Raw genomic sequence first — 23751 nt, 5'->3', positions numbered from 1 at the left:
TATCAAGATACAAGACTAACAGAGGATTAAAGGAAACTTAAAATAAAAACAAAACACCCCCCCTTCCCCCAATTCTGCTCCCCTCCCCCAAGAAAACATCCTTGCTTTGTTAACCTGACAGTTCACTGTAGGTGTTGACACAACCCTCCATCTTTGAGAAGCTTAATGTCAACAAATCAGTGTGTTTGGAGTAGCCCTGTCAATGCAATTTACATTAACTTGTCTAACAAGAAATAAAAACAACAATCAGCCATCAAAGACAAAAGGCTTTTTCAGTCATTCTTTTAAAAGTATTATGCTGGAAATGTTAATTTTTGAGGCCGTGGCCCTTTACTTGCTGAAAACCAGAAACCACCTTTTTTTTTCCCCCCCTAAAATACTTTTCTTTTTTTAAGCATTTTTTTTCCTTAAAAAAAGGAAAGTATTTTCTTTTAAAGGAGGCCCGAGCATCCCATGTTAATAAGCTCAGCAGCAGCAGTAACCGACTCTCCCTGGTTAACGCAGGAAGAGGGCAGCCTTGAAGCCAAATGTTAATTATGCTTTGATTTCCACCAGCGTGTTATTTGCTTTGAGACATTTCGGGCACTTAGCGGAGCATTTTCGAATTGTGGCTCTAAACCACCATGAAAATTTCATGCAGCAGTGGTATGCACCAAAACCCCGTTAACTTCACCATGAACTTTTCCTCTCCTCCGGCACACGCTGTACCCACCAGCATGCCCTTTGCAGCCGGAGGCTCGGCGTCCCGAAGCAAAGCTGGAAAAAGCAAATCGATTCCAGCGATTCCTAATGTCAAGTGGTTTCCACCATCTCCCACATCTACTCTGATGCTCTAAAGGAAAAATTCCTGCTTGAACACTAGAGAAAGTGGAGGCTCTTTATGGCACTCTGCAAGCCAGGACTAGCTTTGGTCTGGGTTAGTTCTCCTGCTTGAGCAGCTGACCTGCTTGCCCAGGGAGGTGGTGGATGCCCCATCCCTGGAAACATCCAAGGCCAGGCTGGACGGGGCTCTGAGCAACCTGGTCTGGTTGAAGATGTCCCTGCTCGTTGCAGGGGGTTGGACTGGATGGCCTGGAAAGGTCCCTTCCAGCCCAAAGCATTCTGTGACTCTGTGACCTCCAGAGGTCCCTTCCAACCTCAACCCTTCTGGGATTCACCCCCAATAAATACAGGAAAAATTCAGCCTCATGTACCCAAAAAGAGAAACACAAAACCTAACGCCCAAATCGTGGCTTGGAGTCGTCTTTTAGCTCGCTCAGCATCTCTGCTCCTCTTCACCCCCTCTCTGCAATGTTGACTCGAGTCAACCGGGCCCTTCAAGGCCATTTGATCTGCCTCGCGGCGAGCTGGAGCCTTGACCCCAGAAAGGTTTCCTGCAGATGAGCAGCCCTGTCCGAGACAATGGGATTACTCACACCCGTCAAGTTAAGGAGCCGCCTGCATTTTTGCAGGCTCAGGACTTTCGGCTCCGTTCTATTACAGGACAGCACTTTTTGTTGGTGTAATTTTAGCATGGTAACCACCGACATGCCCAGGCCAAGTTTCTTTGATCAGCAGGTGAAGGTTTTTCTCGCTGTAATTACTGGTGTGACAAAAGGCAGGTGAGTAGCTCGGCGCCTGCCACTTCGTCGTCTCCTGAGACTGCCACGCTTTTCTCCTAAAAAACTGCTGCAGGTTCAAATACTAGGAGAGCGCTTCTCACTGATTTTAAAATCGTGTAAGTTCAGTCAACGTGAAGGCACCTGCTCGGGAAGACACTGGCATTTCCAAACCAGGAAAGGACATGAGAACAGGAGGGGACGGTGTTGCACGGAGGCCACTTCTAGGGACAAGACGACGCTCCGCTCTCCAAGGATGGCGCACCGTCACTTGATTTGCTTTGTGAGCTACTGGCAGTGTGGAAATCCTATATTTTATAGCTGGAACAGGCTGCAAACTCATTTCAAACCGGGCAGCAACTCCTCTTAGATGGTAACACTATGGTGCTAATAATTCGGGCTGGATTAGGACCAGCAACATAGAAACAGCTCTACCTTGTCACTAGGAGTCCTGCAATATCCTCTTTTACTTACAATTCACCCGTTTTGGAGATAGTTCCTTTCCCTCTTGAACCCCTCTCACTCTTTCCTTTCACAAATGAAGCTCATCCCACATAACTGGTGCTTTTATAAACATCTCCACCATTTTCCTGCATTGGTTTAGGCAGATTTGGGCTTCTACATCCCTTATCTCCTACATTTCATTTAGCAAAGTGCAGAAATTTTAATGTGTTTCTAAATAAGCTGCTGGAAAAAGGCCCTTGAACCCTACTAGAATGAACCGGCAGAGGCACCAAGGGAGCTGGGTGCCTTTTTGACATAGCCTGATTTTTTCCTGACTTGCTCTCACCCACCGTTGCCTGCAGGATACGGGGGGACCCATGAGCAATGTTCAATGATGGCATCTTCACAGCAGCCCTCTAAAGGAAGAAACTCCAATATGTAAAAAAAAATCCCAGACCTACATCTCCTACGGACCATTGAACCAGATCTACAGCTTCACAAATCAGACTGCAGCGTCTGATTGACTTGCCTCCCCTCTCTCACAGGGCTCTCGGGAGATCGGCGCCGTGCCGTGCTTTGAAGATAAGGTGCTGCGTGTGTGCTGGTTCAACAGCACCGGCACCTTCACCAGGGCAAACTGCAGCCAGCCGCCTTCTCAGCTGGGTCCTTTCTAACTCAGTTCTGGAAGAGAAAAGGCTGCTTTCATGTGTCTCGGTCTTTTTTAGACCAATTAGCTGCCCTCCCAGTCTCTGAAACAATTTTGACTCATTCAAAAAGGAAACATTAATATTAAAGAAAGAGAAATCGCTCCAGGTCCATCTCATAAATCACTGCGGGCATCTCTCCCCATCCTCATCTCTCCTGCGAGCTCTGCACCACACTCTGGTGAAGAGATCAATCTCCCTGTCAAATTCCATTACTTGCCTGCATACGTACTCCCAGTATGACTTCTGGAAGTGGGCTCCGGGTAATAACCCACCCCTGTGCAGCCACATCTCCTTTTTTAAAGTGAAATCCAGCAGCTGAGGAATCCAGCCATGTCCAAGCACCTCCAGAGGGCACCTGCCGCATGCCTGCTCGCATGGCCAGCGGCCACGCTGCTCAGGGCTCCTAACGGCCAGGACATTTTGGCAATAAACCTGGCCTGAACAAGAAGATGGGCGAAAGCCCTTCCGACCTCTCTGCACAGGAGGCAACGCTTTATTTAGAAGGTTGTTCCAGCGATAACGGAGCTAAGAAAGCACTTTCTCCTCAGCAGCACCTCCAGGTACAGCGAACTGGGAAAGCCACTTTCCTTTCTCTTTTGGTGGCTTCTCCATCCACAGCAGATCAGCTCTCGTTTCCATCCGGCTACCAAATCTTCCTGCTGGGACAGAGAAGGCCAAAGGCATGAGCAATGCAGAAGACTGCAAAATTTTGGGGCTGTAACACCTCCTAAACCGGCTCTGGAGTGCTGGGACATCCTTCCGGAGTGCTCGGACATCCTTCCAGCAGAGCAATCACAGCGAGACAAACGGGGGGAATGGAGCTAAGGAAACGGCCCCTGTGGGCGATGAGTCTTTTCTTCCTGTTTATGTCCAAGCTCCTGAAAGGTGCCCGGTGTGTGCTGGGGCACTGTAATCCTGGGCACCCACTAACCACAGGTACGTAACACCCCAGGAAAGAAGAGAGATCTGAAATTGCTTTAAAGACAAATATGCTGTTCAGTGGATTTGCTATTTCAAAATACCTGCTGATTGAAGACACTCATAAGTATATATCCAGACAGCTCAGAACAAGTCTTATTTAAGGGGAAAAAAGCTGTTTGAGCAAAAATGAAACTCCCTGATGATTATATTTTTCCTATTCAACGGGACACTACTCAGCCAACTGCAAAAAACAACATAAAATACATTTTTTGATCGCAATAACAGCATAAACACAGGCATATTTTAGACAGCAGAGAAAAGAAAGAAACATATGCTGCCTTCCAACGCAGAGCAATATTTTGACGTAAGGCATCCAGTGACTTGACAAACATTTGAACTGCATATCTGCAGTTTAGATAATAGACACCCTTATAGCGGGATCTCTTGAAAAAAAATCTTCAATGTCCATTAAGCTGAAAGTTAATGTATCTAAAATATAGGTGGCTAGTGAATTATGATCCTACTTGTACGTGGTGGGCTGCGATATTTCCCTCGTTCATGTGTGAGTAGACTGGCAAATACATGGGGAGACTCTCGCTGAGGCCCAGCTTCTGGTAACAGATGAAATAGCTTGCTTTGATTCTACGACTCTATAAATAGATTTGTTATTTCATAACACTTGACAGTACAAGGCCCCATTTCCATCACACTCCATAAAGTTTGAGCAACCATTAGTTTCAACAGCGCCGTCGGATGCCTGTGCACTCCCCGGCCAGAAAAAGAAAGCAAATCGGTGGAGGTGGCTTACCGGGAGGTGGGTGAAGACAGCAAACGTGCTGCGTAGAAAGCCAATGAGATCTACCAGGTAGTCGCTGGCCTTGCTGCCCGGCTCCATGGCCATCCAGTCGTAGTCCGCCAGCTGCAAGAACTGGTCTATCTTCTGGTTCAGGTTAGTGTAAATCTCCTCCTCGGCAGCGTGGCGGGCATCCTGGGAAACAAGACAACGTTACATGGGACGGAGTCTCCATAGCACAAGACTACACAAGTAACGAGACGTGAGACTGACGCAACCTTTAGCCCTAAAGGTAGCACAAGACAAAGCACCTGCAGGCAACTACGTGGCCACTGCAGCCTCAGGTTAGCTCAGACTGGTGGGACACGTGCCACCAGGTCAGTGGCAGGCAAGATCAAGCTGGTGGCTGCCTCTGATGCAACTTGGGGACCAGGAGGACAAATCTAGTGTAGGATGGAGAGGAACGTCCCATATGGGAAAAGGTTGAGACCCACCAAACTCTGTGCAGGTATGGGGTGCACGAGGGCCGCAGAGGAGCTTCCCTGCCAGAATAAGGGTAGGAAAACTCACCCCCAGGGCAAATAGGTAGATGATGCCAGAAGGGACAAGGAACGGACTTCCCTGGGGACATGGAGCCTTAGTCTCCTGCTGAGTTCTTCCAAGGGCAAACCTCACCTAACCAATTCCCTACCGCTGCTCGAGTCCTCGGCGCCGTTCCCACCTCCTGCTCTCCAGCCACGGGACACAATTCAGGCACCCCACAGCTGACCCAATTATGGCCTTAAGATTTCATATAAAGTATCTGGGTGGACACTCCTGGGTTATGACTTAAAGATTTAAAGACTGGGAAGTCTGGCAGTTTCTGCCAGCCCTGATTTTTAGGGGATAATGCTAAAAGGACTGGAAAGATACAGAAATACAAGTTCTGAAAATCTATTCTCCTCTGGGGTGAAAGAGGAGAGCTTGTGTTCGTGGCCAGACGTGCGTAACAGTGTACAGTGCTCAAACAGCAAAATGAAAATTCATTAAAAAAAAAAAAATCAGGCTTTTGCTTAAAAGCTGCTTAATCCTTTAGATAACAAGTGCTACAGTCACAGCCTGTAAATTAGGGCTACAAAGGCTCAGGGTCTCGACAGAAGCAACGCTCCCAAGGACAAACCCAAAAGCTAGTCCGATGGCGTAAGCTTCCCAGGATATGACAAAATTACCTTCAGCGCAGCTTCGCGCCCTACATCCACACATCCACACACGCGCTTTGAAAGCAGATACTCTCCCACCAAACATCCAGAGCAACTCTCCGGAGGTGGATCTACCAGCCTTCTCACCTTGAAGGTTGTGGTCCCATAGAGTTTCGTAGTGTGGACAGTTTCTGGAAGTACATTAGTGATATTGGTTATGAATTCCTCTAGGAACTTGCAGGATTTCTCCAAATGGGTTGTATTTATAATAATCTGTACAAGCTGCAAAGGCAAAAAAGGTATTGAAAGACGGTGCTCCCGAAGCCAGGGCCGTGCCAGGTTAATGGATGCCAATTTATAAGAACTGGCATGAAGAGCTGACGCTGTACAAACACACTAAGCTTTGCTACGCACTCAAAGGCTCCCCTCCTTTAACAACATCAGAAACTTAAATAAAAGATAATTTGGGGGGAAAAGCATTTCCCATGACAGCCACTATTACCACAAAAGATTTTTTTTAAATGACTTTCCTACATTCAGCTGTCAGTCAGGGCTCATTTCAGCACAGTTCAAATACAACAGGCTTACAAAAAAATGCCATGTCAACTCACAAGCATTCTGTCTGCTAATGAACCCTAACTAACCCATATCTTGAGTGACACCGAACAACATCAGACTAAGGCGTCTAACAAAGAAACCACAAGGTTTTACTTTTCTGAGGGTGGTGTGGGTGAACAGCAGATCTCACCCTGGTATCTCCTCGGTTATCATACCCACCATTACCTGCAATTTTCTTAATGCTGCCTTCACATGGCACTATTTCAGGACGTTGAAGGCAACTACAGAGTAAAAGCCTCTGCTGAAGTCAACCAATACAAACATTTACAATCCAGAGCAAACCAATCCAGGCTTCCACTTTAGGATCACTGACTTGGAAGCATCATTAATTCCTTAAGCAGATACCTTTTTTCCAAGCAGACTGCCATGAATATTTTCAAGGTGCAACATCAGCTATAACAAAACCTTTCCAAATAACGTCGAGCTCAGATATCATGCCAAAACAGTCCTCCTACAGACACAGAAGGCATTATAATGCTCTAGATTGATGTAATTTAATTGCTGGAGTATGGTGTGGCAGTCCGCAGTTACCTCCTCTAAAGAAATAATTTTGAAACAGTCACAAATCTTCCGAATGAGATGGATTCATCACTGATTTGAGTGTTGCAGGCACAGAAATACTGAAGTAACGCTACAAAGATTATAGCACCCAACTCTTGTTAGTGCCAGATGACACGAGAAGGGGCAAGGCTCACAGTTTGGGCGGTTCATCTCGGGTATCAGAGAGAACAAGAGTCATTAGGAAGGTAGTGCAGAACTGGAACGGGGTGCCCAGAGAAGCTGTGGGACCTATGCTCTGGAGAAATTAAAACTCAGGTAGAGAAAGCAATGGCTGACATGATCCAAGTGAGTAACAATCCCACTCCCACTGAGAGGCTGGGCTAGATACCTCCAGAGGTCCCTTCCAGCCAACGCTTCTGTGACTTCAGTCAGGTTTTTGTTTTTAAGAAATCAAATTACAATCTATTTGAACTCCTCTTGGTTTGTACTGGTCCCTGAAATGTATTACACAGGTAACTAGGGAGGCTTCTCCTTTCCGACCTCCTTGGGTTCTGTTCTTGATAATTCGCCTTCAAACAAACACTCATTTGTTTGCCTTTCTCCGTGTCAGATAGCCCTGACATCACGATCGTGATGTATTTTCCAATAGTTTCAAGTTAACTAAATATTAGGTATTTCGAACTGTGTGAAATTCCTCCTGAACCTCTTCTCTGATCATTACAACTTACTGGTCCAGACCAGCTATCAAACTTGAAGGCCCTGATTGCTTTGATTCTCTTCCACCACTTTCTATGAGCTTTTCTGCTCCCTCTCTGGCTCCTTCAAGTTCTGATCTTCTCTTGAATTCAGAGGGGTAAGACCTTTTCGTTAGGGTATTCAAATGAAAAAAATAGTAGCATCTTTTCCCTCTCTTTTGTTGAGGGATGTCAGGATTATTCAAAACACCAGGATTATTTGCAGCAGACTTGGTAGCAAACTTCAACATCCATTGCTCAGAGGCAGCCCCAAAAAAGAGCAAAGAAAAAATAAATTAAAGAGGATAACCGACTGGGAAAGTTGGTACGCAGCCTTCTATTACCTTGTCCGCTGCTTGGAAAAGGACATCGGCGAGCCCAGAAATGGATGGTGTTGCTTTGTGCAAAAATTAAATCTAGGAAGTGATAGTTATGCAAGGTACTTAAATATCTTCTGCAATCACTTTTGACACCAGGACTATGCTTGTGTACGATCCGGGACTCTTCGACGTTCCCTTTAATTCCTGTGCTTCACACAGTCACATCAATGTCTTTTTTTAAAAGGGAAGAATTTGAGAAACTCAGAAGAAAAACGCCACGTGCTTCCATTTGGACAAACAGGTCAATGGTCACACAAAGAAAAAAGGCAGGAGGGGACAAAGATGCTCAAAGTAGTTTTTCTTCAACCGAATTAGAGAAAAACTGATGGTAGAGATAACCCCAGGAGTGAGCTACTTGTACCTTGGTAAGCGGTAAGGAACAAGAGGGTGAAAATATGAGAAGAGATTTGGAGAGGAACACCGGTTTCTGGACATACTACACCTTTATTTTAAACTCAAGTTGTGCTACGTAGGCTTTCCTTGCAAAAATCCTCTTCAGCTCCAAAACATGTGGAGAAGCCACTCTCAGCCCAAAGAAAGGCATCACCTTCACTCAACGTGGAAGATGCCAAGGTCCATCTACACCATCCAAAGCGGGCAAAAGCGGCTGAGAGGACCGCCGCACTCGGTTTGCCCTTCCTACGCTCAGTCATACTGTGGGAACGTTTCCGCAGCAGCCAAAAGATCATTTGGGGGATGGATAGTGCAGGATAAAGTTGCATTCCTCTGCAGAGGGAGCCTTGGGAGGAGCAGGAGGGAGGAGGAATTTGCCCCCAGGGAGCAGAGAGATTCCAGACCTGGAGATAAAGGGCTGAGGAAGCATGGTGTGTAAATACATACCGCTGTCAATGCACTACGCTCTCCAAAACTCACCTCCGCAGGGTATTTACAGTGTCCAGAGAACACACCTCTATAGTACAATCAATTAAACAGCTGCAACTGTATTAATACCTACTCATTTAATAACAGCACACAGAGGTCCCGCTAAGGTATCCAAACTGCCCTGGGTACCACACACATTCCCCAACAGCCATAATTTCCATGCATTAAACTTTTCAGAAATCTAACTCTGTGTACAAAAAACTATCAATCGCAAAAAGAAAATGCCAAGACAGAGTTTATACTGTAGCGACGTGCTGAAACCGCCTCAAACATCCCCTGTAGATGGGGACCGCTCCCCCATCCTCTCCTAGCTCCCACCTGCCTCTTCCCTGGTGCTCCTTGAAGTCCTCTTACCCACCACTTTAATTCAGATTGATAATGCTCTGCAAATTCAAGAGAGGGGCGATTCTAACAGCAACAGCAAAAAACCTTCCTCTTTCCTGCAGTATTAAGTGTTTCTTTCTTTGTACAGCAATGCTGTGTGGGTCCATTATTGCTTTCCAACCTACTATTTTACAATACTGCTCCAAACCAGCGTCTCTAAAAGTGCCGTAAGGAGCTCCAAGGGACCAAACCCCCTTCTGTCACCCTGCCCTAGAAAGGGGTCTCCTCGAAGCCACGTCCTACCTCCGTCAGCCCGACGTTTTTCCTCTTGATGACATTCTGTAAACAGTTGCTCAGCGTTCGGGTCAGCAGCAGATTTGTAGATTTTCTAATCATATCATCAACTTCGGTGGAACTGAAAAGTAGAATTTAAAGAGAGATGTGCAAAATGCTCTATGAAAAGAAAATCACCTGGAGCTCTCATCACCCGGTCTCCTTCCCAGCCCTCCGCTGCCTTATCCATGATCATCCGTGCACCGCTTACAGGTGCTGACGTACCAATATATACCAAAATACCAACAATTTAGGCCTTTTTACGCATGTGTCTATGAGGACGGGGGACTAACGTGTGCTAAACCTACATCCCTGAGCCTCTCCTCTTAGAGGGGCTGGTCCAGCACGGGTGGGAGCTGCCCACAGCATCAGCGCTAACCCATGCAGCCAAGCCCCCGCCCGCACACAACGCTGGAGTTTCGCACGTTCAGTACGCGAGCGAAAGGCATCGAAGACCTGCTACGGGGGGAAAAAACAAATCAAACCCCCAAAATATCCCCCCCACACCTTCTCATGTTTTATTCTTTAATTAAATCAGCCTGGAAGCTCTTGCAACAGGTTCATGCCCTTTGCCAGATGGTTGCAACTGCAGCATTGCTGAAGTCTGGGGGCTTGGCTTTCTGCTGAAGTGCTGCTGCCCCTGCGACGCGCATACCAGTAAGGTGCAACCTCTCCTTTCTGCAGGAGGTTTTGGAAACCCACCCCGCCACAGGTCCCTTTGATCTGTCATTGGCCCTGCATTAGCCCTGACACCACGGGGCTTCATCTCTGGCAGCGCAGTGACAAGCAGCTGAGGGCAAAGAAAATTTTCAACTGGAAGGCTGAGAAGCACTAATAACTTTAAGGCTCCCGGTAAATCAAGCCCGTGACCTTTTGCTCCTTCTCCTGTTTTACCTGACAAATGGGCCAGATTACAAAGCAGGGATGGACACAAGAAGGGAAAGCGACCCTTGCAGTCACCCCGCTGCCAGCATGCGAGGTGGGGGGTCTCGGGGTGCTGCTATTGGGGTGCTCGCTGGTGCAGGGATGGGTGCTGCCAGCCCTTGTCCAGCTCACATCTCCCAAATTTCTCTGTCTATTTAACGTTAGAGCAGATGCACTGAGCCAAGCCCTGGTCCATCAGCGCCAGCAGCTTGGGAAGGCAAGACTCAGTCTTCTCCAACAGCAGCCTGGGGCCACAGCAGCATCCCCCGAACCTGCTCGTCCTCCCCAAGCACCACACATCCTTCAGTCAACTACATTTTTCAAGTCATTCAGGACCTTCCTTGTGCTGCTGCATGAGAATTGCACTGAAATCCCCCAGATTCCCAGGAGAAGTGGCAAATGTTGCTCCCTGCTCACATCTCCGAGCAAAGTCATGCTCGTGTTTCCATGAGACCGAGAAAGCCGTGTCTTGCTGCAGCTTTCCCAAGGAAAAGCCCAGCTGCACAACTCCCCGCACGCCCAGCGGCTGCTTGCCACGCCGTGCTCCCCAACAGGTTTCTCTAATATTTCCTTTCCCCTGATATTTAGAAGTCTGCTTTTCTGAGCTACACGCCTGCCAAGGGTTGACCACTGTCTCCTTCCCAGTTGGACGCAAGCGGAGCGGGGCCAGCAGCTCAGCAGGACCCAGCTCCTGGTAATTTCAATTCAATGTCATCAGCCAAAGTCTTAGCGTGGGTCTCTTCTAGATCATCACCGCTGATCCCTGCGAGTTTATTTTCCTCCCGCTTAGCGGGGAAGCACATCCCGTGCCAGCGATGATCAGGGCTAGCCCGCTCCACGCCCCAGATGGACCCCTTGGCTCCTTCTCGCAGGGTTTTGATGTCCGGTCCAAGGTGATGCATTTGGGTTTTTTTAAAGTGTGGAAGAGAAATCAAAACGTGGGGGTACAAGAAACCTGAATTTTCCTGGTCTTTATACTACGGGTAGGGCTCTCAAATAAGGTTTTACTTAAAGATAAACAAAAAAAAACCAAACCCCACCACACATGCATGCACCCCCCCCCCCCCCCCCCCCCCCCAGGCCCTCCATCATCCCCCAGGAAGAACCAGATTGTCCCCAGTCCCCTCCACCAGACAATGGCATGGTTAAATATAGCAAGTACAATAAAGTCTAACCCTGTGACGATCTACAGATGGTAAAAAGGAGATTTAAAGCAAAGGGGTGGTACAAAGGAACCCTGTGACATCGGGGGCAGCCGCCTGCTGCTGCCGGAGCGGCGTGGGAACCGGGGAACGGGGCTGGGGAGCAAAAGGGGCTGGACCCACGCTCAGAGGGGGTACAGAAAAAGTTGCATAGGAAGCAAAGATACGCAAAGCTCTGCCTTTGTATAAGCACTGCGGCCCTTTCGGGATTTTCCCTGGGAAATCCAAAAATGCCTGTCCCTAAGGATGGTGGAGGTGCAGAACGGCCGAGGCTGGAAGAGGAGCTGGTGGCTGGAGCTTCCAGCATCTACTGGAACCGAGAAAGCGCAGATGAAAAACAAGGGCTTTTGGACATTATGTCAGCTTTTCTCACTAAACCAACACAGCAATCAAATAGGTTGTGCTGGAAAAGCTTGCTTTTTTTTAATTCAAACGCCAACCTGTCATCAGGGCATCGAAATTAAACAAGCCAGTTACTGTCTGGCTGCGTGTACGCCCCGAGACAGTCATGCTCTTGGCAGGAGTAGGATGCTGCCGGCCTCTGCCCCACGCCGCAGCCAGTGCTGATGGCACAAGTTTGCCATATCACCAAACACTTTGCAAAGTGAGGGTTTGCTTTAATTGCTCACTTCAGCTGCAGGAACATCTCAACCGTGATAGCCTCCAGGGCATAAACAAGTAGTGCTTAATAATACTGCTCAGCGCTTCCATGCTGCTTTTACTGCTTCAAAGCACTTCTAACCGAGCTTTCTCTGCGTACAAGCACCATTTCCAAAGGTTTCCTGTTCTCATCTTGTTTGTTGGCTGCAGAAGCTAGAAAATCAGGTTGTAACTTGAGTTATATGGTGGGTCAAGCAGCCTGGTAACCCCTGCGGTTGGGTTCCACTGGAGCAGAAGGATCTGTGACATCTCCCATGAGGTCCACACACTGAGTACGGAAAAAAAATGGAAGCATTCCTTGGGGAAAAAAAAAAAAAGAGCAGGATTTGTCCAGGCACTGCACTGCGATGCCCCAAATCTTCCTTGGCTCAACGGAAGAGGTAAGCGAGGGTGACAACAAGAGCGGTGGGTGTTAGCCATGGCCTTGCCCAGCAAGATATGGTGAACCAAGCAGTAGCTCACACCAACAGCCCAGACCCAGTGCCCAGACCAGCGGGACCAGTTAGCAAAGAGTAATGGTACCAGCCAGTTGTATAATGCCGACTCTTGACTGTGAAGTAGACGTTGGGTCTTGGCTCAACAGAAAGGTCAGTTCTCAATATGCGAGAAGAAAGCAACCCCCCCCAAATGAACACTATTTTTCATGTGGGCTGCTCACTACTTATGTCTGAAGTCAGTTTGACCTACCAACTTCGTTACCAGCCTTGGTCCACAACCACGGACCACTAGTAACACAGAAGCAATAACATGAGCTGTCAAAGAAACCGCATTTATCTTCTCTCTCCTAAAGCGGGCTTCCCAAGGTCCAACCTGATTTACTTATTCAAGCCTCTGATTTTTTATTTGATTTTATTTTTAATAACTTTATGTACTTAAATTATTTTCAGGACTTTAAAAATCATATCCCAAGTGCTTTCAGGATTGGTGCCTTGCTGGAAAGAAACCCAACAATCAAAGTCCTGGTAGATTAGAGCTGACATCTCATCCTTCCACCCACTGTTTTCCAAAGATATTCCCTATCTCTAAAATGGGAAATTCCACTGGAACCAGCGGAAGCCTCCCAATGAGGGGATACTTTAAAAGACATCTCCTCGATGAGCTCAAATAAACACTTTTTAACAAAGGCAGAACTGCTGAAAATATAAAGGAGGTTTTCTTTCTCCTAATCAAATTAACAGAGCCAAACCAAAAAAAATCTGCAACCCCTACAAATGCATAGTAAGCTCCAAATTTTCTTCAAACACTTGAAAAGCACAATAACTTTCACAAGCATATCAACATAAAGGAGAATGCTCCCGTCCAACACATACAAGGAGCTGGTTTAAAAAAAATAATTAGAAAAAATACAAGCTACATTTTCTGCCACAGGCTCTATTCTTCAGGAAAAGACCGCAGAGTAGTTAAGCGAATGTCTGGGTTAATGACAGCTGATGTCCCGTATCCCATAGCAGTAGTCATGACCTTCAGGCCTCCCGTGACTGACGGGCTGACCCCAAGCACTCCAGGGTGCAAGGTAAATGACAACCAAAGAAGAAAAAGAAAGAGAAGAGAAAGAAAACTTGCTGCCGGCTTTGTAGCCAAGCTTCCTAATAAAACCTAATTCAAGCTGTCAGGGTGAAATGAAGAAAGTGTCAACAGGGGTTTTCAGAGAAATATTCCAAATGTTTGGCTAGAAAAGCCAAGAGCTCGGCTCCCTTCCCCCAGCCCAACACCGCTCCTCAAAAAGGGCTGGAAAATCCAATGTCGAAAGGAATTTTAATAACGTGTCCGGGGGGACCCCTGAGGAGGGACCCAAGGGGACACTTTTCTTCCCTTCCCTGACAAACCCAATCATCTCTGTAATGGTGAAGAGCACAAAACTCACAAGGGAAGTGCCAACGGTGGGGTTCGGTGAAACCAGCATCCGTGTGAAATCGGACCATTCTGCCGGCTTTAGAAACCGAGATGTTTAATGGTGACCCCCGGGTTAAGAGCCTTGGGAGCCACCGAAGAGAACAACCTGCCACCAGTGAAAGGCTGAGATTAAACGTGGGGTGAGAAACATCCTGCGCTTCCACATCAACCAAGGAGCTACCACGTCCTCCAGCAGAAGATGGAAAGAAAGTGCCTTTCCAAATTACTATCCCTCGCACAAAGGAAGAAAATGAGAACTCTGAAGAGCCTTGGGTAGGCACTGAAACATCTGGCGAGTCCCCAAAACACTGCCCGAGCTTCACATCAGCACTGGGGCAAGTCCAGTGTCAGGCCCTGGCCAGGAGACGAAGCTGCCAAGGGAGGTGAACCCACCCCCCCCCAGTCCAACCTCTCGCTAGTACGGTGCTGCCAACGGTCAGAGGGGAAGAAGGATCCCTCCTGCAAGTAAAAATCTTGTGATTCATTTATATACCTCTACCAAGCTGAAGACATTACTGGGTGCAAAAAGAAAGCACCAACCTGCAGGTTCTGGCTAATACAGTTGTTTTCCAGCCTGACAAACATACTCATGGGAAAAACCATCATCAAGGCACCTTGGGATGGAGAAGGGAGGGTAAACACATGCAGTATTTTGGAGGCTTTAAAAAAAAAAAAAGATCAGATTATTTGTATATAAATTCCTACGGGAAACAAGAAAAACAAAACCCCTAAACCAGCAGCCGAAACTCATTAACACACAGGGCAAATCAAAACCTCAAGAGTTTTCCTGCCAGCGCGCTCCTGGAGGGACAGCCCGGGGAGGCTGTAGATGTTATAGCAGGCACCGACCCAATGACAAGTGGACATCACTATCCTTCTCGAGACAACCAGATTCATCTCTTTATTATTCATCTACTGACTCAGAAACACCTCAGAGGGAACAGCCCCCTTGGTTTTTATACAGCTAGCGTGGTTCTGGGCTATCTTTCCCTACATGAGGCAGCTATTTCTGAAGACTTGGCCAACCCTTTGTACACGAAGGATGCTACCGCTCCAAGGAGACCAGCAGCCACCTCCAGCCTGGACAGCGTATATCCGAGCAGTTGAGCAGCATGAAGGATTGAGGAAGAGAATTCATCTTTTAATCCCGTTGAGATTTTTTAGTGCAGGCAAAACCTCCATATTTCAACTACTAGCACACTCATCCCCTACCTCAGATGAAGGTCTTCCGAAAACTTCAGGCAGGCGTAGATGAATTCCTTAATCTGATTGTAAACTTTAGGCACAAACTCAGAAAAGGGGAACTTCTTTGGAAACGGTTGCTGTAAAATACAGGAGAGAATTCAAGTCGAAGAGCAGATATTTAACAGGAGTGACGACCGCTTTCCAGCAACATGTTCCAAGCAGTCAAATTAATTCTAGTATTTAGCTAAGTCCAGCAATGAAACAACAAGCCAGCATTTATTGTATATTATATAAACATTTCAGCCAAGTGAAAGACCAGATAATCACTTACAAATGGCACACGGGTGCATAAGGGATTTGGAGCCTGAAACAGGCTGGAAGGAAACTCGCAGCTAGGAGGGAGCAGGCAGCACAGCACAACCCTCCTTCCCTCTCCCGACTCCCTAACTCATATGAAAAAACACCGTCGGGGAACGTCTTGACTTTTCTCTCCCACCACGCACAAGGTGTTTTGCTCAGTCACCTCTCACAGTTGCTGCCCAAGGTGAGCACTTGCTTACAACACCAAAAGCCAAGAGGAAACAGATGTCCTCTACCGAATTTTTCCAACCAGCTTTTACCCGTAGCACACACGTGGCTGGGAGGTGCAGAGTGTAACAGTAAGAAACCGGACCCCATGATATAGTTTTGGGGAAGGATGCAGACTTTCTGAAATCTAAACACTTAACTTGGATCGAAAAACCTCCCAGTCCTAATTAAGTTTACCAGGCTTGGAGCTCTCTGGCTGCCAGATGTGGAGCAGAAGGCCAAGCAGGCTTTTAAGGGACACTGGCTAGGTCAAATTTGGCTACACTTAGGCTTTGCAAGCACACACTTCTAGAAAAGCCAAGATATACCGCTTTGTTGGGTGCTTGTTTTTTAAGTACGAGATTAAAACAAATAAAGGTCAATAACACGGTTCATAAAACGGGAATAAAATACCAATGGAAGCAGATATTTCTAGTCTCTGTGATCTGAAAACAAAAGCGATGAGGTATTGCTGTACACACTTTCCTCATCCGCACCAGGTGAAATGCATCACATGGAGAGTGCATTTTTTCGTTTCCCTTGGTTTGGTTTGGGTTTTTTTGTTGTTTATTTGGTTTGGGGTTTTGGGGTTGGTTTTCGTTTTGACGCTTTCATTTGCAGCTCTCAATGCTGCTAACAAGGGCGCGGGCCTTTCCTGCGGCAGCAGGCACGCCGGGCCGCTTTCCCCATTTCAAGATTACCTTTTCAAGTTCTGCATCCTGGAATGGGAACTGTCCAACTGTTTTCTTATAAACCTCTTCATTTGTCACCGGGATGGGACTGTAGTTATCTGAATCAAGTATATTTCTATGAAAAGAAAAGAAAAGTGAGAAAGACAGCTCTGTGACGACAGACCAACCACAGCTTGCAGATTTACTGCTCAGTTGGGAAGCTCTTAAGAAGTAGGTGCCAGTCAAAGATGGGATCCCATGGGCCTAAACTTCTTCCCGCCTTTGTGACTGTCAAAATCATCTTGGCTGCAGCCGGACACAAGGATCCCTCCCAGCTCCCAGCCTTCATTGTGCATAAGGCCACGACCAGAGTTTAGCGGTGCTTTTAGTCCAGACCGGACCTTCGGCAGCAGGCCCTGGTAAAGCCCAAGCAAGCTTCAGTCCTGCCTGACTCAAGGAAGATGGAGGCTGAGCTACCAGGGCACCAGCAATCCTCCAGCACCTCTTCCCAACACCCATGCTCCGAGACACCTCAGTCCTCCTGGGATGTCCTAGAGGACCATCACAGGATGAGCTGGTGGCTCCCGAGCGCAGCGTGGGACCCTGGACAATATATTGTGCCCTACCCGCGGGCAACTGCTCAGCTCACGGACGCGCCTACAGCACCAGGCTATGCCACCGATGTCCTGAGATACACGTGGCTCAGTGCTGGAGCGAGGGCACAGCAACACTGCTGCAACACCAGATTTTTGCAGCCTTCCACCTATTAACTGTCAAAGTGAGCTCCATAATGAAACCATAACCTTATTCCTCTGGGATGTAAAGCCTCCGGTCTACACTGATTTATTGCACAGATCTCACCCACGCAGGACCCTCACAACTGCATTTAAATTGGCTCTCCCTGGTCCAAGGAGAGCCCAGGCTGAAGCCTACTGTTGCCCAAAATTTAAACATGGGCGTGCTACTAATCTCTCAAAAGATCTTATTTATGGGCCAAAATTCCTCTGTAAGGTACATCTCATGAGTTTGCTTAAAGAGCTTCTTACCTGAAAACTCCTGACCATTTCTTCAGCAGGGTTTCACTATACTGGTCTTGGATCTCCAGCAGCATGTCAAAGAGCTGGTTCACTGGGAAGCCATATCCCTGCAGTGGGGTGGGGGAAGAGAGCAACTTTAGATAAGAAAAAGTCACCAACAGGCAGTTGGAAGATTATTTTCTCTGTTTAATAAGGAGCACGTGGGCAAATTCTCCTCTACCACCACCAGAGAGGTGAACGGTGCTGGTGTAGGGATTTAGGCGGTGGTTTAGTGAGGTGGTAGGACCAAGGGCGATTAAAGGCTGGGCTGGGTGCGGGCAGGAGGCACAAGGGCTTGGCAAGGTGGCCAAGGCTTGGTCCTTGCCCATGGGCTGGCCACCCCACACGCAGAGCGAACCAGGCTGTCCATCGGGTGCCACGATTCATGCACTGCAATACCAAAAATGAAGCCAGGCCACCACAGCAAGCCCACATCAGCCATTTAACCCCGCTGACGGACACCACCTGCGAGCAGCACAACCGTTGAGAGAGATAAAGAGCGGTCGCCAACAGCCGCGTACCTGGAGTGTATCGGCAAAGAGGACGATGAGGTTCTTCAAGTCTAACACCAGGCTTGGGTCTGAGCAGTAGGACTGCAAAGAAGGGGAGAAATTAAAACATGGTCTTAACTGCAGCACAGGGGAAAAATATTGCCCTCAGCCCTCCTGTGTTATCGCTTGAGTGATAATAAATACATAGGCACGCCGTACAGTCTTATGATCAGCAGCTTTTATCCTACAGCCCGTGCCCTAATGTTGTACAGGGCAAGGGAAGGCACGCTGATAAGGGTATCTCTCCTCGTAACGCGCTGCTCTTGAGGCTCTCCATGATGAATAAGGATTTTGGTTGCTCTAGAGATACCTGAAGTGTCTCTAAGATTACCCAGGAGCTGCTGGGGAAGCGAGAGGAGATGAAGCAAATCAGCGCGCTGTCATACCAAGACGACAGCAGCGCCTCTCATTTAATATTTAGTGTGTTGTGTCTGACGGTAATGAAGCATCGCAGCGAGGCATCCCCAAGCCCTGGGCAAAGGCTGCATTGCTGAGTGGTTCAGGCCGAGAAAAAACACGCTGCATGACTATATTTCAGCAATGTTAACGGTCAGAGCTACAATACAAGTACTTATTACGGCTCAGGACACTGCTTGAAACCCTAAAGACACAACTCGGCCCAGTGACAGCGCTGATCGTCCCCCCAGAGCCACCCCGTGTTACCCACAGGCTTCGTGTGCTCTCCGGACACAGCAGACAACCTCCCTATGCTGAAATATGTAAAGTTTCAGACAGAGTCTTACCAAATATAGAATCAGTGATCATAAGCTGGAATGAAGGAGAAACAGATTTAAAGCTCACTGGAAACTCAAGGAGGAATGACTCCATTAATCAACGTGAAAGACTGGAAGAGACACATTTTCCATTTCACTGTCCAAAAAAGAAAGTCAGAAAGAAAGATAATGCCCTAAAGCTATCAGAAGTGATAAAAGATGTCCCCATCTGCAGCAAGGAAGAAAATCCAGGCGTAAGTTTGGCTGAACGGGAAGAACCGAAACAGCCTCGCCAACGTGAGAGCCCTCCATCACCTCTCAAGGGCAATACGGGACGGACGGCACCGGCCTATACGGGAGCTGTAGGCTGAGCGGTGCTTAGAGATGACAGGGACGACCACAGTAATGGTTCTGAGAAATCATGTAACACTTCATGATTACCGAAGAAAAAAGCTCACCTGGCAGCTACTTCATGCATTAAGTTTGGCATCACTTAAAACAACTTGTCGTGGCAACAAAGCTGGTAAAACTGAAAAACACCGTGTTTGTACCTGGCTTACTCTCACGGCTTTCACCTAGCAGAAAACCCCACTTAAAAAGAAAACAAACACAGGTTTACAACCTAGCGGGGTGTACATCTTTGTGTTTATCCCCCTTCGTAACACAGAAGCTTAAGTGGAAGGAGGCAGCTTTCCAGTCGACACAACTGCCGTGCCAGACGGAGGCAGAGCGGCCCGGGAAGCCTCTGCGGTCCCTCATCCCAACGAGCTCCAGGTCCCTCACCCGGATTATCCCCACCCGCACAGGTAAAGCCAAGCAGCTCTTCAGCAACGCTGCCCGTGGGCGACCACGCTAAGCTGAACTCAGGGGCACCTAAATGCAGATCTCGGTGAGGTTTGGAGGAAGCAGCATATCGCGTCTCCACCCGGGAATTTTAGGGTTTTCTCAGCAAAGAGCAACGACACCGTTATCAGTTGGGTACCACCACGTGCGTGTTGCACCACCTCAGGCGCAGGCCTGCACCGACACGGCCCTGCAGCATCCTCGTCCTCTCGGGCGGCGCTGCCGGCCCCCAGCACCAGTGGGATTTCAGTGATTTAAAGCTTTTTTTTTTTCCTGGAGAGAATGGCCCAACAACTCGAAAACGGACTTGTGGAAAGTCAGTAATGCTTTTCCTTTCACGATCAAATGCAATTTTTTCATCCCGGTAACCAATAGGGTTTTCAGAAAACTCCAGTGCTCCCAGCTGAACCAGTACGACATTGTACCAGGTCATGCAAAACTGGAAGAAAATTGTACATTTTTTGCAATTGGCTTTGGTTTTTTTGCTCAAGCGGAGAAACACCGAAGCAACAAGCAATTTTTCCAAACTTCTTTCAATATTAAAGAATAAGAAGTCTATTTAGTGTCTTTTTATGCACAAATGATTTGCAGTTTGATAGCAGCCCATTCACTGCCATGAACCTTAAGGGAATATCAAACAGGGTCAGACTTCAGCGTGCCAAACAGACACTTTTTTCCCCAGTTTTCCAGGACAAACCGACTCCCTCTGCTGGTGCTTTTCAAAAGTGATCAGCAAAGTTAACGGGAAAAATATCAAACCCATTATTTTCTTCTTTCCAGTCCCCCAAAATATTGAGAGTTTGGTACAGGGAAATGCAGTGCATCAAGAGGCAAAAAAAGCTGGAGAAAGCTTTTGGGGAAACAGCAGCGTATCTTCATGTCATTGTTTTAAACAGGGTCATTGGGAAAGAGGGAAAACAAAGAATTTTACTGTAAAAGCCAGTATTTCCAGCACGTCAAGTCATACTCAAGCAACAGTTGAGCGACCCGGGGCTTTTACTTACTGAATGCGTCCTCAGTGCCGCAATCGTTTTTGATAACGCCATCTCCCACAGCTCATCAATATAGGCTCTATTTACCAAGCCCTGCGTCGTATGCAAGATGTGATCTTCAACTACAAAAAACCTAACGGAGGGGAGAAAATGCCACTCTTATCAAAAGTTACAGGTTTCGAGACATCAAAAGAGATCTGCAAACACCGCATGCGAGGGCTACGTGGCATCTGCACATCCATAAATCTCCAGAGCAAGCTCAGATTTGCAGTAGTGTCTGTATTAAATAGAGCCAACGCTAAACACTTTATTCACCTATTTTTAACATCGTGTATTTTATATGATGTTTCACTGTGTTATAGAAGTTGCTCCTAGTAATGCCACCCTGTGTAGACACAAAGGCAGAATTTCCCTCGCTAAGTTCTCCACCCCGTTATTTCAACAAGAACCACTGATGAAACTCCGCTCCAGCCAGCAGCAATCGCATTACAATTGGTTAACTGCAGGGAAAAATACTTAAACCGCAGGGAAAAATACTTAAAACTGCAGGGAAAAATACTCTCTCGCACCTGGATACGCCACACGCTCACAACCATTTAAAGGCAATCAGTTGACTCCAATCTCCAGTTATCAAACACGCCGGCCAAAAAGAAACCGTATTTTTCAGGGGGCGAGCATGGCACTGTACATTTTAAACAGCAACGCACAAAATCTCAGCTGTGTTTTGTCGGGGAAATTCAGCCCAGGAGCACGGAGCTGCGTGAGAAGGTGAGCAGAACACGCTGCATTTGCGATGGTTCCCATTAGATGTTGAAATTATTATCGTTAGCAGAAGAAATTTCAACGTCATACTCTGTCTTTGCTAGATTAGTGGTCTTAGGGTGCCTCCTCTTAGAGCTCGGCTGGTTTTGGAAGACTCTTGTCAAATTTGAGTGCAATAATAAGCAGCTCATAGGAATCGAGGCTTGAGAATCACCTCCTTTACCAGGAAAATAATCAAAGAATAATTATCAAATATTAAAGAATAATTAAGGCAGAGGGCCTGTTCATCTCATTAGCGGGGCAAGTAGATGCACATAGTCCCCGGAGATGATTTATCCTCAAATTCCCAGAAACGCGCTTGCTGGTACAAGAGCTGGCAGGCTCCATGCCCCCACTAGTGACACAGCAAAGTTCACGGGTGCTATAAAATACACCTTAAAACACTTAAAAAGCCCAAGCCACCTTTTTTTTTTTTTTTTCCTGTTTTGACTCCCTTTAAAGGACCCTCAAAAAGATCAACATTCCCTCCCCTCTCTTTCTTTTTGGGCTCCTCAACAACACAGCGCACACAGATTTAGCGAGGATGTATATAAAAAGAACACCTACCCTACAATTTGATTAAAATACTTCCTGTAGCCATCTAAAGTTTCATGCTGCAACAAAGAAAAAGCGAGCAAAGATTAAAACAAAGGTGACCAAGAGCAATTGGAAAGGAATCGGAGACCACCACCCGCCGGGAACAGCGCGCCCAGAGATAGCCCTCCGCTCCTTCGCTCGGCAGGGCAAGTTCGGGCACCGCAAGCGGGGGCCCGTCGTACCATGTTTGAAGGTGGCTGCAGGACCAATCTGGCTTGTTTTCTTCTCTGCTTCCTGTAGTAGTTCTCAAAGGTTTCTCGGGCACCCTGGAAAACAGAAGGGATTAATTCGAGTAATTATAACAGCTTGCGTTAACCGTTAACTTGTGACATACTGCGTTTACCGACAACTTGCAATATATACCGCATTTCAGATGCAAATCTCATATTCCTCCAGCATATCTGTGCGACGCTCTCCTGCCAAATTCAATCTAAATATCAGATGACAAAGAGCTTTACTCTAAACACCAAGTCAAAAAGTCAGCTGTTCAGGTATAAGAGTACCCGATAAACTCTTCCGTGCCCGTTTTCAGTATCGCCGCGCAGATGTGGTATACGGAGGTGCGCAACCAGCTTCTGTACCGGATCATAACATGGACAAACATCAGATTTGCTTCATCACGGGGACAGTGAAACAACCAATTTCTAGTGTTAGCAGAAGGAAAGCGGGGACAAACAACACCAGAAATTCCTCCGCTGACTCATGGGTGCAGAGTGACGCAAAGCCACAAACACCAGGGAATTTAGGAAAACCGTGCTTGTGTGGGTTATAGCACTTTCTGAAACGAGTCTATATAGTTGGGAAAAATAAAATAGGTTTTTGAGCTCATTCTTTCCCAACCGTACTGTGGGTCTGAGCCTCCAGAGGAGAGCTGGTTAGTCCCGAAAGCCGAACACCCGAGTTCCCCTCCACGGGCATCGCCCACCCACGCCGGGCGCTGCGGCGGGGACCCGAACCGCTCCTCGGGGGCTTCTTCTGTAGGTGGCTTGTTTTACCGAGCCAGGCTACATCTGAGCATCCCCACCCAGGCAACAAACCCATGAGGATCCTCAAATGCCATCGACCTGCTGAAGCGTTCAGACACCCGCCTACCGCCCCGGTCCCCTAGGCTATGTAAAACCTTGCCGTTTTATCCCTGCCTGTTCCTCCCTCCTCCACGCCCGTGCTGTTTTATGTCTGAAATTGGATTATAAACACTTCAGAGAAGGGACAAGGTCTTGCTTTGAACTCTTCCGAGCCAAAAAAAAAAAAAACCAACTCATTTGGAATTCACAAAACAAACAACGCGCAACAACAAATCTCACCTGAGCAAGGCACCAGCCGTCAACCCTCTCTACTACCAAAAAATAAATTAATTAAAAGAAAAACCTGATGCTAATTTAATGAGTCTCCAGCTACTATGGCATTATGCAACCAGGCTGCCTTAGGACGCCCTCGACTAAAGCGGTCTTATGAAATGTCTGCAATGAACCCTTGAGGAGCTGTAGCCCGACTTGCTCCTTGTCTTCTACAAGCTGGAGCTCAAGGCTTAAGCAAAAATCCAGCCTTACTGATGTGCCCAGGAGCATTCCCACCCGGTGCTGCCCTTCCCAACAGTGCTAAAATTCATCAAAAAAACCTTCTCGCAACCATGCAGATGCATTGCAAAGATAATACAGATTTA

The 23751-nt window shown here is 47.4% G+C and overlaps 1 protein-coding gene across 2 annotated transcripts in view; it reads right to left on the bottom strand.

Moving 5' to 3' along the window:
* Positions 1-23751, bottom strand: part of EXOC6B (exocyst complex component 6B) — a 304900-nt gene that overhangs the window by 99425 nt on the left and 181724 nt on the right. For both annotated transcript variants that reach the window (XM_082315216.1, XM_082315217.1), the window contains exons 9-18: positions 22271-22354; positions 22059-22105; positions 20703-20823; positions 18113-18184; positions 17562-17659; positions 16546-16651; positions 15305-15414; positions 9384-9495; positions 5789-5923; positions 4479-4658 (exon numbers count right to left, since the gene is read on the bottom strand). In XM_082315216.1, coding sequence (XP_082171342.1) covers positions 4479-4658; positions 5789-5923; positions 9384-9495; positions 15305-15414; positions 16546-16651; positions 17562-17659; positions 18113-18184; positions 20703-20823; positions 22059-22105; positions 22271-22354 — 1065 coding nt within the window. The remainder of the gene's footprint in view (positions 1-4478; positions 4659-5788; positions 5924-9383; positions 9496-15304; positions 15415-16545; positions 16652-17561; positions 17660-18112; positions 18185-20702; positions 20824-22058; positions 22106-22270; positions 22355-23751) is intronic.

This window comes from Platalea leucorodia, assembly GCF_965183815.1.
Source record: "Platalea leucorodia genome assembly, chromosome: 6".
Classification (NCBI taxonomy): Eukaryota; Metazoa; Chordata; class Aves; order Pelecaniformes; family Threskiornithidae; genus Platalea; species Platalea leucorodia.
The sequence above is the reverse complement of the archived record's forward strand: the minus strand, read 5'-3'. Positions and strand labels throughout refer to the sequence as shown.